This window comes from Musca autumnalis, unplaced genomic scaffold (assembly GCF_047663935.1).
Source record: "Musca autumnalis isolate F117 unplaced genomic scaffold, ASM4766393v1 scaffold_4, whole genome shotgun sequence".
NCBI classification, from domain to species: Eukaryota; Metazoa; Arthropoda; class Insecta; order Diptera; family Muscidae; genus Musca; species Musca autumnalis.
The window spans coordinates 89,142,763-89,160,348 of record NW_027411977.1 but is presented as its reverse complement, the minus strand read 5'-3'; the positions used below and the strand labels follow the sequence as shown (position 1 = coordinate 89,160,348).

The following is a 17,586-nucleotide window of genomic DNA, read 5'->3' as shown; positions in this document are numbered from 1 at the left end:
TTTACTACGAGTCTCACATAATTCAACACAAATGTTTTTTTTTTTTTTTTTTTGAGTTTATGAAGCACTAAAACTCTTCAAATCATGCTTGATCTTGCACAGCAATTTAGCACTGATAACTGGCTAGCTGTTACCAAACTATGGTCCATGTAGTTATTTTAGTTTTTGTGTAATAATCTTTTTAAGTTGGGAAGAAGAATTTCAATCGCCAGCTTAAAATGCGTTTTTCTCGAACTGGTTTTTTGAGATATGTCACTCTTTGAGTAAATGAGCGATATGTCCACACATTTTAATGTAGAATTTTCTTTGCAGAAAATGCAGCTTCAAAAGTGAAAATACTAAAAATCAATCAATACTATTGGATAGGAACTATACCAATGCGTGCACCGATACATCCCATCTCCAATCTCCATCTGTACAACATTTCAATGTCATACCCCAATTTGATCTGCCGACTGACATCTTTATATCGATTTAGTCTTTTTCCTGACTGTCAACCTGACTGCTCAAGAGAACCTGTCATCCTGACTGCTCAAGATAATACTGCGGCATTTTGGGTAATCAGTACCAACGGAATGAAGTTCGAAACTTTTACTAACACAATACTATTCGACACGAAACTGGAGGTTTTGGTGGAGGCACATCATATTTGCAATGACACAACCCAGCGAAAAGTTTCCCAGCAAAATAAATTGGAAGTAGTGCAATGTAGACTAGTTCTTTCACGGCATGTTTTTATGCAGTTCAAACGGAGTCGTGAAAAAGGCACTCCATTCCTCACATTTTAACCGCATTTGGATGCAATCCAAAGAATCACATCAATTTGTCACATTTTAACAACATCCGGAGGCAGTTCAACGGAGTCGTGAAAAAGGCACTCCAATTCCTCACAATTTAACAGCATCCGGATGCAGTGCAAACGGAGTCGTGAAAAAGGCACTCCGTTCACTACATTTTATTAGCAGTTGTCAGAGATCCCTACATGGAAACACCTGGGATCTCTGACAACTGCTAATAAAATGTAGTGAACGGAGTACCTTTTTCACGACTCCGTTTGCACTGCATCCGGATGCTGTTAAATTGTGAGGAATTGGAGTGTCTTTTTCACGACTCCGTTGAACTGCCTCCGGATGTTTTTAAAATGTGACAAATTGATGTGATTCTTTGGATTGCATCCAAATGCGGTTAAAATGTGAGGAATGGAGTGCCTTTTTCACGACTCCGTTTGAACTGCATAAAAACATGCCGTGAAAGAACTAGTCTACATTGCACTACTTTCAATTTATTGTGCTGGGAATACAACAAATAGAATGGTAATAATGGTTTTTACTAGGCTTTGGGAGGAAATAATGACGTCGATGAAAATATCACAGATATCCATCCAGGCAATAATATTGCGTGTATACCACCTTGTCGAAATGGGTTCAGGACAAAAATTAATCAGACCAGACGTTGATGATCTGATAGAAGTTTACATTACCTTAATAAATGAATTTGATAAGAAAAAGAAAAACCAAATTATTGGAACCTAATCCCTCATACAAAGTATAATTGAGCGTATGGTATGGCCAACTTGAGGATACGATCATACCAACGCGTTTTTATAACTGGTAAATTTATCTAAACTCTACACGAAATCTTGGAAACGATTTATAGGAATTTATGATTTTTTAACTTTGAATCTAGGCAAAGACGCAGTCACAAATTATTTAAAATCACAAAATTTCGCATATACTGACTTTTCCTAGTTTTCGACACACAAAAAAATCCCTTAAAAAATTAAATAAAATCTTAAATTAGGTTTTCATAACTTTCGTGGCATATAAATTGGGAAGTGAACATTTCCAAAAAATGCACATGTACTTCAAATTAAACAAGTAAAAAAGTGTCAGTCGATAGATATATACCCTCAGCCAAAGTGAAGCGAAACTTTTACCTCTGGACACATCGAATGTATTTCAGGTCTCTTCAGAATTCGGCCCTTTTTGGACATTTGAACTTGCCGACAATAATGTGGAATAGGAATTAACTGCGCTAAGACACAAATGTTGAACTTTTGTAGGGCAGGTACTCTTAGGGAGGACCTATATTGGCCATTTTAGAAGTTTAACTAAATTTTGATAAAATATTAGGAGATCCAAAGTGATATAATTTAAATAATGGGGAGAAGTACCGAAAGTTGTGGACCGGTATTGCCCATGTGACTAAGTTTGGATATAATATGACGAAGACCAAATGTTGGACCAAATCGGTTGAACAGTTCGAGAGTTATCGTGTTCTTCGACCGACACATATGGTGACATAGGGGTTTTTTACACCTTTCGGGCTGTTTTCGCAATAAATATGGACTTACACCTGAAAAAATTTTACCGTCGTAATGGTGGTAGCGTATGCAAATATCTTCAACAAAAATCCAAGTGATTCGATAGCAGGTCTTAAAGTGAACTTATCCGAAATTTTATGTGAGAGGTACCAGAAGGAGTAGACAAATTTAGTCCATATTCGAACCTGATCTATATCTGGTAGACATATTATAATGTGCAAAGTATAAATTACATCGGTCACTCCCTTCAAGAGTTATCGTGCGCAAAATTTTTCCGAACATTTCTGACGTTCTGTGAGGAAGGTACCTGAAGGAGTGGACCGATATAGCCCATCTTCGAATTTAAACTATGTTTTGGTAAAATATTACGAAGGCCAAATTTTGGACCGAATCGACAGATCCGTTCGAGAGTTATCCTGCGCTCCTACCACTGCACAAGGTGTCATAGGGGCTTTTTGCAACTTTCCGGCCATTTTCTCGGGAAGTATGGACTTGCCCCTGATGAAACTTGTACCTTGGTATAGGGAACAGTGAATACAAGATGTTACAACAAAAACCAAGGCAATTCGAGAGCAGGTCCTAAACTGAACTTTTCCAAAATTTTGTGTGGGAACTACCCGAAGGAGTTTACCGATTGAGTCCATATTGGAACCTCATCTAAGTCTGGTAGAAATTTCACGATGTGCAAAGTATGGACCAAATCGGTTACTCCCTTCAAGAGTTATCGTGCGCACAAATTTTCCGAACATTTTCGAACTTTTGTGGGGGAGGTACCGGAAGAAGTGGACCGATATAATCCATCTTTGAACTTGAACTAAGTTTGGACAAAATATTACGAAAGCCAAATTTTGGACCGAATCGGCAGATCCGTTCGAAAGTTATCTTGCGCTCCAACCACTACACACGGTTTCATAAGGTTTTTTGTAACTTTCAGGCTATTTTCTCAGGAAGTATGGACTTGCCCCTAATGAAACTTACAGCGTCGTATAGAGGACAGCGAATACAACTTGCGTAAACAAAAATCAAAGCGATTCGAGACCAGGTCCTAAACTGAACTTTTCCGAAATTTTGTGTGGAAGGTACCCGAAGGAGTGGACCGATTGAGTCCATATTGGAACCTCATCTAAGTTTGGTAGAAATTACACGATGTGCAAAGTATGGACCAAATCGGTTATTCCCTACAAGAGTTATCGCGTGCACAAGTTTTGCGACAATTTTTGAACATTTGTGGGGGAGGTACCTGAAGGAGTGGACCTATATGGCCCATCTTTGAACTTAAATCGAATCTGTACAAAACATTTCGATACCCAAAATTTGAACCGAATCGATTGATCCGTTCGAGAGTTATCGTGCGCACCAGACAGACAGACGGACGGACATTGCTAGATCTACTCAAAATTGTCTGAAACGGATATCGTACAAACATGCTTGGGGTCTAAAACCATTATTTCGATGAGGCACATTTTTGGTCGTTTCAAAGTGTAAATACCATCTTTAGCCTAAAGGCTGAGGGTATAACAAGGACCTGAGATTGGATCTAAACACAACAAATTGGTCATATTGGTAGGAATCTAAGGATTGGAACCTAACATACGACGGAGCTATCGAAGTCCGGCTAAGCGAATTGAAACCTATTATTTCCCTAATTTGTTACTAAACCAAAAAGCATTTTTAGAGGCTTTTCCTACCAAACCAAGACCAATTTTGCTATTTTTTATTTTATTCATCTGTTTCAAATCCTCAATAATTTGCTTTATATTTATTTGCTTTATAATACAAAGAGTCCACCTAATATCATAGCTACTTCAAAAATAATTTCAATTCTAGAACTTTTAAATTTTTTACAGGTTTCGGGTAATTGTCTCAGGAAGTATGAAATTTAGAGTTGGGTAATCTAGTTCCTAGTTCATTGTACTAGTTCCAAAACGTAAGAGTAACATCATGAAATATAACGTGTGAGAGTAAGTATACGCAGTTTGTTCAAAGAACAAATGTGGGCCATTGGAACTGCGAAGTGAACTAGATAGTTCCTTTGGCACAACTCTAATGAAATTGTCTCCGAAAAAACTATTCCGTCATAAGCTGGCCTTAAAATGCAGTTTATGCGTGCGATATAGTCCATATTGGAACCTACCATAAGTCTCGAAAAATTTTCAGGGCAATCATGAATATTTCTCCCGCAATTTTCCGCACGGATAATAATTTAAAAAAGAGAAATTCTTTAATAATCAATATTTTAAACCTGTGAAAACTACTAGAATTACTTAGTTATGGAACATTCTCGCCGAATCGGCAAAAATATTCCCTTTTATGACATAAATATGGAAATAAAAAATTGTGAAATTTGGGAAAGGGAACAAATTCCACATGGAATTTTAATTCATGATTGCCCTGATTACGATGTGTGAAGTGCGAAAAAATAACTTTTGTTGGGGAAGTACCCAAAGAAGTGCACCCATGTTGCTCACTGGATTAAGGTTTGGGCAAAATATTACGACCAGATGGACAAAGAGGGCTAAATCAACTACAAACTGTCTGAAGCGGATTTCGTCCAAACATACTACTTGAGGTCCAACCAAAACAATTATTTCTAAGTGTATGGCTGACTTCATAAATGCAGTATGATGCGTCAAATGACGTCGTCGTGACTTCATAAAAGCAGTATGTATTTTTATAGACATCGTCACGACTTCAGAAATGTCAGCGCATTAATAGCCGAATTTGTGCAGTGTCATCACTTGTGCTGCACAACAATTGACATTTCTTTAGTACTGTTATGCCAACTTACATTTGCGAAGAAAACCAGAAAAATACATAAAAAACAATTAAAAACCGAATTTTAAAAAAGTAAACAAAGTAAAGCAGTGTGTGCTTTCATAAATGCAATAAAATGACATGTACCTTTTTGACAATGTCAGTGGTGCCACACATATTCATTTCATCTTTTTATGATGTTGTCAACATTTGCAATGTAAATATTGCATTTATGGAGTCTTTTTATTGTTTGTAACTTTCATATTTTTAAAACTTCTCCGTCTTCCATAATAATTCTACTAATTCTCTCATTTCAGTACCTCCCATAATGACCACAATGGACCATAAGGTCTCCGAGTGGAGTAACTGTCAATTACGACGGTTACCCGTCCTTTAACCTAAACATCTCCTAATTTTGTAAGTCCACTATAGAAGCAACTAAAAGATCGAGTCATCAAGACCTACGACGTGACGAGGAAGAGCATTGGCTCAAGAATTTACTTTATTAAACATAATAAATATTTCTAAAGCCAACTATTATGAATCATTTCAAAGGGTTTTATACATTTAGTCATCAGTCGAAATGCTTCTAAAAACTGTGTGAAAATTCATGTGAATTTCTGGATGTAATTAAACAATGTTTAATCTCTTCAAATTTCTTAAAAAACGAAAAGATTTATATTAAAAATTAATTTAAAATAATAAAAAAGCAAATACAAAGGATTCTATGTACTACAACTACTTAAAGCTAGAAATCAACAACTACTACAAATATAATAAACCAATGTTAAGCAAGCAGCAAGTCCAGCGGCGTTCTCTAAGATATTGTATGCACCCAACACTTGTGTGGTAGTTTATAGAAAACAAATCAAAATTTGAATAGACATTCTAAAATTGTTCACAAGAATGAAATAAATTATTGGAGATCATAAAAGAAAGGGGGATATTGCAGTTTATCAAAACGATAAGATTTTTACTTTTTTTTGTAAGCTTTAAGGAAATGAAAGATATTTCTTGAAAGTACATATTTTAATATAGCGCTACAATATTATATACATTATGTTTGATTTCCTCGTGTTTTGAAATTTTTGATTACAGATTGAAAATTGTTTAACACAATCTGGAGACCAAAAATATTATTTTACAAAGGTTTTTCTATTTGTGAAATTCGAATTTGAAACAATTGCTTAGCTCTAACATAAGAAGACAATTTTGGAAACAGGAAACTAACATCTATCTACATATATTTTGTTAGAAGCTATAGAAGTTGATCATGATCACCTGTTGAGATAGATATAAAATGTCAGATCATACTTAGAGATACCTCAAACATAACGATATAATGTAAATTGCACTACAATTGTTTTGCCAAATATAAGCAAACGGAAAAAAGAAGACTTGTAACATAAAAATATCAAAAATTAAAAGTAGACAGTCTAAGTAAAGAATACAAATTGTCATAGATCGAAGACAAGTTTTTTTCTTCTCTACAGTTTTGGTATCATAATCGGGCAATAATCTTTCTGTTTGTAATTAAAGCCCATACCTGTTGTATGGTCTTGGTCATAGTTACTATTCCGGGTGCACTTGAGACAATACCCGCCGGTAATGAAACGGCATGATTAGATTTTATAACTAAGGTTTGCGTTTGTGTGGCACCTACTGATTGTTGTGGTGTCTGAGCGCCACCAGCACCAACTGGATTGCCCTGTTGCTGACCTGCTGTTTGTAAAACCTGATGATGTTGAACTTGTACCTGTTGTGGCAAAGAATGATGCTGCTGCTGTTGGCCAGCGGCACTGGATGTTATTGTCTTAATTGTCGTCGTATTGGGCAATTGTGATGTTGATATTATTGAACCACCATGTGCACCCCCAATATTGATGGTACCATTGGGTAGCTGTTGACTCGTAAATGTTATACGATTGCCGGGAGCCGCTTGTGTTGGTTGACTTGAATTCATTGCGCGTCAAACAGTTTTCCGCAAAGAATCTAAACTGAAGGACTCTCTTTACAAGAACACTTCAATGAGATCTTATGATTTTGTTTTGTGCTGAGCTGCTATTGGCAAGCGCTAAAGTTGAACCAATAACTGTTTACGGTTTACTTTCAGCAGCTTAATGTTAATTATTTAATACTAATAAAAGTTTCATTTTCGTTGAAGCCGATATGATTCTTAGTAGACACATTCAAAACTCGCTTTCATATTGCGCAGAGGATGATGAATGCTGCTTGCTTGTTTGTTTGTTGCTTGAATGTTGTTGTGTTATTTCTATTTTTGGTGGTAAGAATATTGTGGTCTCTTGGTAATATAGCAGCGGCTGCTAATTCTTTTGAAATCGGCCTGTTGATGCAATATATATTATTATTGTTGTTCCTAAACTGATGAGTTATATTTTGATATTGTTCTTGTTGTATTTGGCGAGCTTTAAAATTATAAAAATAAAGAAAAGCATTTATTAGTAATAATAACAAGGTACATAAGTAGTTTAACATAAGTAGAATACAAAACAACACATATAGACACAACACTCAAAAATAGCTTTAAAATAAAAAATATTTTAATTTTATAGATTTTAAATCTATCGTTGATATATGACATATAAAGCGACTTCTTCATTTTTTTATGTATTGAATATAAGTTCAGCAGATCTGAGAATATATTATAAACTAGGGGACCCGGCGAACTTCGTCTCGCGGTTTGTTAGGTACAGAACACAACTGAAAATCGGGACTAAGATATATTTTTTAAGCAAGTAACACGTTTTGCGATGTAAATAAAAATATTTTGTAGCACAGTTGAAGCAAAATAATATCATAACGCCCCTATTCGTTTCATAATCGATGGTTTTCTGCAATTCTTGTTTTCACCACTGAACACGATATTTCACTCAAGCAATTGAATACGAAGGAAGGAATGCGATCGTAGGAATTTAATTTTAATGCTGAATATAGTGCTTATTTAAATTTGCGTTTAAATCAATTAACCTTGTTTGAGCAGAGGGAAATTTTAAGATATTTGTCCCATTTGACCACCGAATTTGTAGTAATTTGGTATTTTGTGTCGCCAGAGGCTAAAAAATATTTCTACCAAATTTGGTTTATATAGGTCCACGTTTTGGTATAGCCCCCATATAAGGCCCCATATATAGTAACCATCATTTTAAGATATTTTGAATGTATTAGTCCCATTTGACCACAGAATCGGTTGTAACTTTGCATTTCAAGAGGCTAAGAAACCTATCTTCCATACCTATGTAAATAGGTCCACGTTTTGGTATAGCCCCCATATAACGCCCCATATATAGTACGCGTCATTTTAAGATATTTTGAATGCATTAGTCCCATTTGAGCACCGAATTGGTTGTAATTTATTATTTCGTGTCTCCAGAGGCTAAAAAACATTTCTACCAAAGTTTGTTTATATAGGTCCACGTTTTGGTAGAGCCCCCATATAACGCCCCATATATAGTACGCGTCACTTTAAGATATTTTGAATGTATTAGTCCCATCTGACCACAGAATCGGTTGTAAGTTTGTATTTTGTGTTTTCACAGGCTAAGAAATATTTCTACCATAAAATGTTTATATAGGTCCAGGTTTTGATAGGACCATATCTCCCGATTTTCGGTATTTTGAAAGTTTTGCCCTCATTATCGCAGCGAAATGGCTGAAATTTGGTATTAAGTCTTCGTTGGGTATATAAAACTTTCCCCAGGAAATTTGTAGGTATAGGTTCACGCCTTCATATAGCCCCCATAGGACGGTACCTCCCGATTTTCGGTATTTTGAATGTTGTGGCCTCAATATTCCACCGAAATGGCTGAAATTTGGTGGTTAGTCTTTATTTGGAATATAACACATTCCATATGAAATTTGTCGGTATAGGTCTATGCCTTCATATAGCCTCTATAGAACGGTACCTCCCGATTTTCGGTATTTTGAAGGTTATGGCCTTAATATTCCACCGAAATGGCTGAAATTTGGTGATTAGTCTTCACTTGGGGTATAAAACATGCCATATGAAATTTTTCGGTATAGGTCACACGCCCTCATATAGTCCCATAGGACCATATCTCCCAATTTTCGGTATTTTTGAAGGTTTTAGCTATACTATACTACCCCCCATAGAAAGATCCCCCCCAATTTGCGGTATTTTGAAAGTTTTAGCCACAATATTCAATGGCAATAACTGAAATTTGGTATTTAGTCTTAGCTGGAGTTACGAAACTTTCCTCCAGAAATTTATCGGTACAGGTTAACGTTTTATACAGCTTCCATAGAACGGCGCTCCCGATGTTGTTAACTATCCAAATCCGGAATATCCAGGTTTAGGTCTAGTCGGTTTTGCCCAATTCGGAAAATTATAAATATTGGTCCATGTTTTTGGAAAGAACAAAAATGTCGCCCCATACTTTCATAAACGAAATAAAACTAATTGTTCCTATTCATCTCAATACAGTTCGTGGTGGAGGGTATAAAAAGTTCGGCCTGGCCGAAATTAACGCTTTTCTTACTTGTTGTTTTTTTTTCTATCCAATTTTGAATATCATCCTTTTTCGATGTACATACATACAGCCTTTCAGCTCTGCGGGAACTAAACTGATTGAATTCATACACCTTTTCAGTGCGGATATCATTTTTTAGTATCATGACAGGATCTGAACAGTATCCAATATATATCTGGTACAGCGTAAATTTTATACCGCATAAATGGGAAGTTGATCTTTCGAAGATGTTTTTACTTACAGTTTAAAAGTATACATATATGCCACAACCTCACTTCCAATGAAATTACCTCGGAGCTCTTGATTTTTCAAATAACCCAAAAATTTTGTGGATTTGTACTTTTTTCCTTAAAAACTGTGGAAACCACTTTCGGCGTTATCATCTTCATGTTTCAGTCGGCATCTGACCGAAACCACCACTAATCTTTACAAACTCTAAACTAAGCCCTCTCCTTTTAAGCATTTTTCGCTATTAATTTCCTAAAAAGACGCTTGAAAATAAATGAAAATCGATTTGATTGTGAATAAAAAATTCTATACAACTTTCAAAAATTTACAAACAATGGACCCTCACAGTTGGTGCATATACAATTTTCGCCAAAAACTATCCAAATAAATGTCAAGGTATACTCTAAACGCGAATCTCGGTAGAAATTTGTGGAAAAATTGACTTTCATGAAAAAATATTTTTGCAAATTTTTCGCAAATTTTCGCGATTTTTTTAGGTTTTATCCTTTTCTGCCATGAGACCATTCCGAAGTGGTGCGAATTGTCAAAATCTGTTCAGCCGTTCTTGAGTTATAAGCGTAGTAACTAACATCATCCTTTTTTATATATATAGATTATTTTGTAATTCAGACGTGGAGATGTGGGTTATTACCTAAATGTCGCCATACATATTGTTTTAATAACTATGATTATTTTGGAGGAGGAAAAATAGCTAAAGGTAAGGTCACATTAGGCAAATATAGTTTCCAGCAACCGGCAGTGTGCGCTTACTGAGAACAAGTGAGCATAAACTTCAACGCATTATTTACCAATCCCGCGGCAGCGGGTTTTTTGTACCGGATTGACACGGAGCTACACAACATCATTGTTCCGGCCAGCGGCTGCCACCTCAGTGTACACCCGGAATGCCTGCTCCGAATCCTTTTGGTACGTGGCGGAACGGAGGAAAACCCAGGACCAATATATTTGTGCTCGGTTTGTAACATCCGCATCTTCACCCACATCCAGCCTTCGGTGAGATGCAATAGATGTCAGAAGTGGGTGCATCTAAGGGGTTGCTCTGGACTTGTCCACGTGAGGGACTACGACAGGGACTATGTTGTTGCATGCTGTGTGAATACAGTCCCCAGTGAGTCGTCATCGGATTACGAAACTCCCTCGCCGTCTGTTTATGAGACTCCCCCGCAGTCCCCACGACAACAACCGCACATGCAGCCTTTAACACCAGCCGTTGTTGTCCCAATCCCGGAAAATGCATCCTTTTCGCAATTTAATTGCAATGGACTCCGAGGTAAGATCGAGGAAATAGTAGATTTCATGAGTCGGAGAAATATCAAGGTCGCTGCGGTGCAAGAAACCAAGCTCAACAACAACTGTAGCTTACAACGTTGCAATGGTTAAAACGTGCTAATGAAGGATCGCAGCAGAAGTGGAGGTGGGGGATTAGCTTTCCTATTGCACCAGTCTGTCCAATACAGACCTGTCTCGCTTGAGCCTGTCTCTAATGACCCGTATATGGAATGTATGGGGGTAGCAGCCAGGTGTGGAACTGCCGAGATAGAGTTGCTGAACGTATACATCCCTCCGAGAAATAGCTGTATCTTAGATTATGTGCCTAACATTAACCCGCTTTTGGAAGGTCATAATCGTCCGAGAGTGACTGGGCTAAGAAGAGAGTATTACGTCGCATCAGATCTCTTCCTGCCGAGGATGAACCACAGTTTACAATGGATGATGTTTCGAATGCCATCAGGAACGCTAAATCATCCAAAGCGTTGGGCCCTGATGGAGACCATGGAAATGCTGAAGCAGCTGGATGAGCTGGGAGTGGAGTATCTCACCAAAGTTTGGAAAATGGGCAGGGTGGTTCCGCTACGGAAGCCCTCCCAAGTATCAGAAATACATAGCTATCAAGTTGCCGAACATCAGCATGGATTCCGTAAGCAGCACAGCACGACAACTGCGCTGCACGCCATTACCACACATATTTGTCAAGGACTCAACCAGAGACGGCCGTGCGAGAGAACAGTGATCGTGGCGCTTGACTTATCAAAAGCCTTTGATACAGTCAGGCACTCCACGCTGTTTGAAGACTTTGAGCAGACAACCCTCCGGCCAAGCTTGAAACGTTGGATAGTCAATTATATGTGTGGACGCCAGTCGTACGTGGAATTCAGGAACAAGAAGTCCAAACCCCGTAGAGTGAAACAGGGAGTTCCCCAAGGTGGGGTGAGATCTCCGGAACTGTTTAACCTCTACCTCTCCTGTATTCCGCCCCCTCCAGGCGGCATTGAGATCGTAACGTATGCGGATGATTGCACGATCCTGGCGTCAGGTACCTATCCTGATGACATCTGTGAAAGACTGAACAACTATTTAACCGATCTTACCACCGTTTTCCATTTTAAGAATATGCAGATTTCCGCCACAAAATCAACAGCCACTCTGTTCACCACATGGACAGCGCAGTTTGAAAGAGAATTGAATGTCGTGGTCGACGGTAGCAGAATTCCGAGCACAAACTGCCCCAACATTTTAGGGGTCACATTCGACACTACCTTCAAGTTGTGCGCGCACGCCACATCAATCAGCGACAAAGTGAAAAGTAGGAACAAGGTCCTCAAGTCCCTGTCGGCAGCACTTGGTGTGCAGATAAAGAAACCTTGTTGACCACATATAACGCGATAGGTCGGTCTGTGGTAAGCTATGCGGCGCCAGTTTGGTCCCCGGGATTATGTGATACGAATTGGAAAAAGATTCAAACCTGCCAGAATGCCGCCCTGAGAACAGCAACAGGGTGCCTCCTCAAGTCTTCAGTGGACCATCTACATGAGGAGGGAAAGATTCTTCCAGTAAAGCAACACAATGAGATGCTTTCGTTGCAGTACTTGCTTGGCCGTTACCGTGAGAGCCATCCCAATCACCATCTGCTGGCTAGGCCCGACACTTTCAGGCACATCAGGAAGGATATTCATGCTCTAGAGAGGGGGTCCAACAATATAAGAGAGAACCCCTAGATCAACAGGCATATCAAGCAGGTTTAAATAGTATTCACACGGATGCAGTTGCTAAGGTCTTAAGCAAATATAGTGTGAATAAAGTCCTCGAAATACATCCCCCCTCTATCACAGCTGATGAGCGTCAGCTGCCACGACAAACTTGAGTAGTTTTGGCTCAACTACGGGATGTTGCAGTCGCCTAAATTCTTATTGAGCGGAAATCGACCGCGCCGTGCAAGACATCTGCCCAGTATGCGGCATGGGCCCCCACGACACAAAACACCTTTTCAACTGCCCAGCAAAACCTACTCATCTAACTCCAGTGGATCTGTGGTTACATCCCATCGAAACGACCATTTTCCTGGAACTGGAGATAGACCCAGAGCCAGATTGAACAGAAGAACGAACATACAAACATAATAATAAACACTGTTACAACAACAACCGATAGTAACAGTGCACTATAGGTAATTTGGTCTGATTTTGAGGCAAAAACTAATAGCGGTGGATATATGGGCTTTTTATACATTTTTATTGCTTTATATGCAAAAGTAAGATAAAACAAAGCATTACCACGTAAAATTCGGATATAGCGAACATCGGTTATAAGAAACTACGTTTATAGCGAACAAAGTTTTATGTTACCAAAGAATTTTTCTTAATATTTGTACACACATTCAACTTCTTAAAACCACCACGATTATAACAAACAAAAATTGTTACCCCTCGAGTAGATTTTTTTACAATTTATTAAGATTTTCAGGCCCGCTTTAAAACACAAGCGGATAGCGACGAATTTAAGCACTGTTTCAAATATTTTAACATATGATATTTAAAAGTAGGCTTTAATAAGAATTTTACAGACGAACACGTTTATAACGAACGCCGGATATAACGAACAACTTTTCTTTCATCTACCCCCTATTCTCATTTTACCTATTTTATTTTTTCCAACCCAATGAACGCGGTTAAAAGAAAGAAAGGTTACAATGAACAAAAGAACTGATCCGCCAAAAGATTTTTGTAAAACTTGATATGTTTAAAATATTGATTCGCGAAAAGATCTTTATAAATATTATTTTTTTTAAAGTACCAAATAAATCACGCAATCATGATCCCTAGTTAGAACATATTACGGCTATAATTAACAAACATGTTGACCACAACACGCATGTATATTATTAGAACACATGGTGAATATTTCTTTAAAGAAAATGTCTTTTTAGTTCAAATCGGATGCTTTTTTGTGTTTAATATTTCCTTCACCAAACAAAAAATTAAAAAAAAGTATATTTTCGGCAAAGAGGGCACCTTCAAAAATGTGATATAACTCAAAAAACGCAAAAAATCGCACCTTGGTAATTATGTAGTTGATTCAGAACCCTTTGCTGAAGATATTCCTGGTAGCAGAATTTCGGACATAGTTGGACAATTTTGTAAAAGTCTATAACATAAAACTATAATTTTGTAAAAAAAAAAATAATTCTTAGGTTATATTCTATATGGCGTTTTTTTCTGCTGTATCAAACATTTTAAAGAAAATTATTTCTTAAAACAGAAAGTACACACCGCCACCATTCCACTGAATATCATATCTGCATTTGATTATCACCAACCTCTTACAAATTGCGTTTAAATTCTGCTCTGAGTTTTAATATTTTTTAACATTTTTTATTTTGTTTTCGAAATTTTGATTTTAACTTCGAATTATACCGCGAGTTTTGAATATTTTTGAAAACAAATTGCACATTCATAGAAATTGAAATGTTCTTTCTCAAAATCAAATTAGAAAACTCGCGTTATTAAAAGTGCAGAAATCGACTTTTTGCCTAAAAACCTGTCCAAATTACCTATAGTGCAGTGTTGTAAACTTTTATTTAACTTTTCATTCATAATATTGAGTTTTAATTTTACATTTTGGTAACTCATTTGTCGGTAACTCAAAAAATGAGTTAGAGAATCGCACTACTGATTACGAATATTAAATTTTGACGACGGTCATAACCGATATGGGTTTCAAAAGAAAGCTTAGGAAACACCTATCTAGAAATGTAATATTTCCAGCTGTATATAAACCGATTGCAATTATAGAGCAAATTTTGGGTATAGAGCAAAATTGTTTCTTTTAAATTGCAAGTTTTCGAGAGTAACCGGCCTTCGGGGATTTAAACCTTTATCCTATGGACAGGTGTAAATTTCGGTTACGCGCACAAAAGTTTCTTCAAAATTGTAAGTCTTTTTGGCATAAGTTGCATGTTTTCATTAAGCTCGGATCGGGACCAAATTTTTGTCACAGGTAGGTCTCGTCACCCTGATCACAAATATATATAACATTTATTGCGGAAGTCCATACTTCCCGAGATATGGGCCTCCGAAGTTCCGAAAATTCCTTTGTTAAATGTCGCCTAGTTAGAGAAAAATTTTAATTTAAAAGAAAATGTTGTTCCCTTTCCCTAGATTGGCTCCTGTCCATAGCAGAAAATCTTAAATCCTATATCTATAAATCTATATGGAAAAAATTATAATTTTATCCGAGCTTAATGCTTAAACTTAACTTGCTTCCTCTTTTTCCTTAAAATTTTATTAATTACCAGAAAAATATAGTAAAAATACACTTTTTTCTCTAACTCCCAAACCGGGTTTAGCACGGAAAATAAATCATTAAAAAGGTGTTATTTTAAGCTTTCATTTGATACCCATGTCGGTTCAGAAAATCCGGTAATATATCCGGGTTTTTATTCGTACTTTCGATTCAAATAATCGGATAAACGGTTATGACCGCCGGTAAAATTTTAAATTTTCGTAATCAGGGCATCGTGATCTATCTATGATAAAAATTTCAGATTATAGCAGTTATAGCTAAACTAGAAATAATCCTTACGGCCTGAATTTGCCGTTTGTATCCTTTTGAATCCTTCCTAAATTCGCCTTGGGTATAACATGTCGGTAACCCACTATATGCACATCAGAAGTGTAATATAAAGAGAGTATTTTTGCATTATACCGCCAGTGAACCCATATATATAACCAGTATTTTTGGCAAATATTGTTTGTGTTCTTATAGGACCCAAACCTTCATTCAAATGCAAGACCCATTACAAAACAAAAATAATTTCGTACTTACTAAAGTTTGCTCAATAATGTCTTCAATTATGGAATTGTCGAAATTTGAGTAAAAGAACAACATTCAGTAACATTATCGAGTACGCGGAAACACATAATATTCCCTAGTTCGAAATTAAATTATGTTCCCTTTGGTACTTCTGTTCAAAAGTTCCTAATGTTAGCTGACAAATTTTTTTCAGACAAATAGGACCTTATTTCATATTGTAGATTGATCATAACAGTAAACATGAACATTTAGCATCCACAGTTAGTAATTGTAAAACACAAGGAGACTGATAGACGGCGTTTTTGTAATGGGTCCAACAGAGTGAAAGGTTAAAAATTATGAAAAAGTATGAAGCGACTCTGTCTGTTACCGGATGTGAAAACTAGCATGGTATGAACGCGGAACACGTCCAGTCGACCCGATGGTCATTATTGACAAAAAGTCAAAGGGAGTCTGGTAAAGTAAACTCGGACAACTATTGTACTTGAAAAACTGCGTAAAGGGGACATCAACTGAAACTGCTCTACGCGAGATATTTTTTTTTTTACAGAGAACATATTGGTTTCAAATTATATATTAGCCGGCATTCAGACATAAATAATATTTGATTAAATAAATAATATAGAAGAAGCCTTTGATAATGTGAACCTAAAGTCCATTCACCTGCTGTGGTAGTCAATATTGGATGGATTGGGACGGAGCAAGCATCTCTAGAGCTAAAGTGTTTATTCATCATCAAATTAGATTGCAAAAACCCTTTCTTGAAGGGAGGGAGGCAACATACCTAACCAGAACGACTTATTAGTACGGTTACACTAGAGTTTTATGCCGGGGTAACCCACTTCGAGAGGATTTATTTGACGTTTGCGCTATGGAATTGACATTTTAAATCCAAACCCACTGGGTTAATCCGGTTGAGTGTAACCGGGGTATAAGTTGAGTTTGAGCATTAAGATCGGATCGGGATCAATTTTTCCCAGGTAGGTATGACGTGACAATACTGATCACAAATAAATATAGCATTTGTTGCGGAAGTCCATACTTCCGGAGTTTGTTCCTTTTCCCAAAATTAGCTCATGTTCATAGGAGAAAATCCTAAATCCCCGGTCGAAGGCCGGCTACTTAAGACAAATTTACATTTTTTAAAGAAAATTTTGTTCGCGTAGAGCGTCAGCTCAGTTTGCTCCCAACATATCTAACCAGAGCATTGTATAACGAGCTACGCCTATTCTTATTAACAGAATCAGCAAATAATTCCTGGAGTTCCATTAAATGCGTTACTGAATATTCAAGCTCTGCATATTCAGGCCCAGTTTCAGGATCTAGAGGTGGTATGAAGCTCGTGGAAATGCAAATGTGGATGGGCTCGCGATTTGGAAATGCATGCATGCTGTTACGTATAGGTGGTAAAGCTGGGAAGCGGAAGTTGACAATATTTCACCGATCCTGTACGTGCCTGACATTCATACCAGAAAGGAATGAGTGGATACAGCATTGAAAGCTTTGAATATGGTCATGATTTATGTAGGCAGAAATTCGACTTACATGACGCATGATCTTAAAACCAAAATTATAACTTTGATAAATGGCTGGGAGGGAGCCCGAAGAGCCATTTCCATTTTAATACGCTGAAATAAAAATATTTTTATAACTTCAAAGTTT

General features: G+C 37.1%; 1 protein-coding gene across 20 annotated transcripts in view; it reads right to left on the bottom strand.

Moving 5' to 3' along the window:
- Taf4 (TBP-associated factor 4) overlaps positions 1-17,586 on the bottom strand; it is a 44,067-nt gene that overhangs the window by 21,066 nt on the left and 5,415 nt on the right. For 4 of the 20 annotated variants that reach the window (XM_073984285.1, XM_073984291.1, XM_073984284.1 and 1 more), the window contains exon 2: positions 6,624-7,503. The exons of 1 other annotated variant lie outside the window; for it this stretch is intronic. In XM_073984285.1, the coding sequence (XP_073840386.1) occupies positions 6,624-7,040 (417 nt within the window). In that variant the 5' untranslated portion in view covers positions 7,041-7,503. Of the gene's footprint in view, positions 1-6,623; positions 7,504-17,469; positions 17,553-17,586 lie in introns of all 20 variants that reach the window. 15 more of the 20 variants (XM_073984287.1, XM_073984297.1, XM_073984288.1 and 12 more) reach the window with 6 other exon arrangements.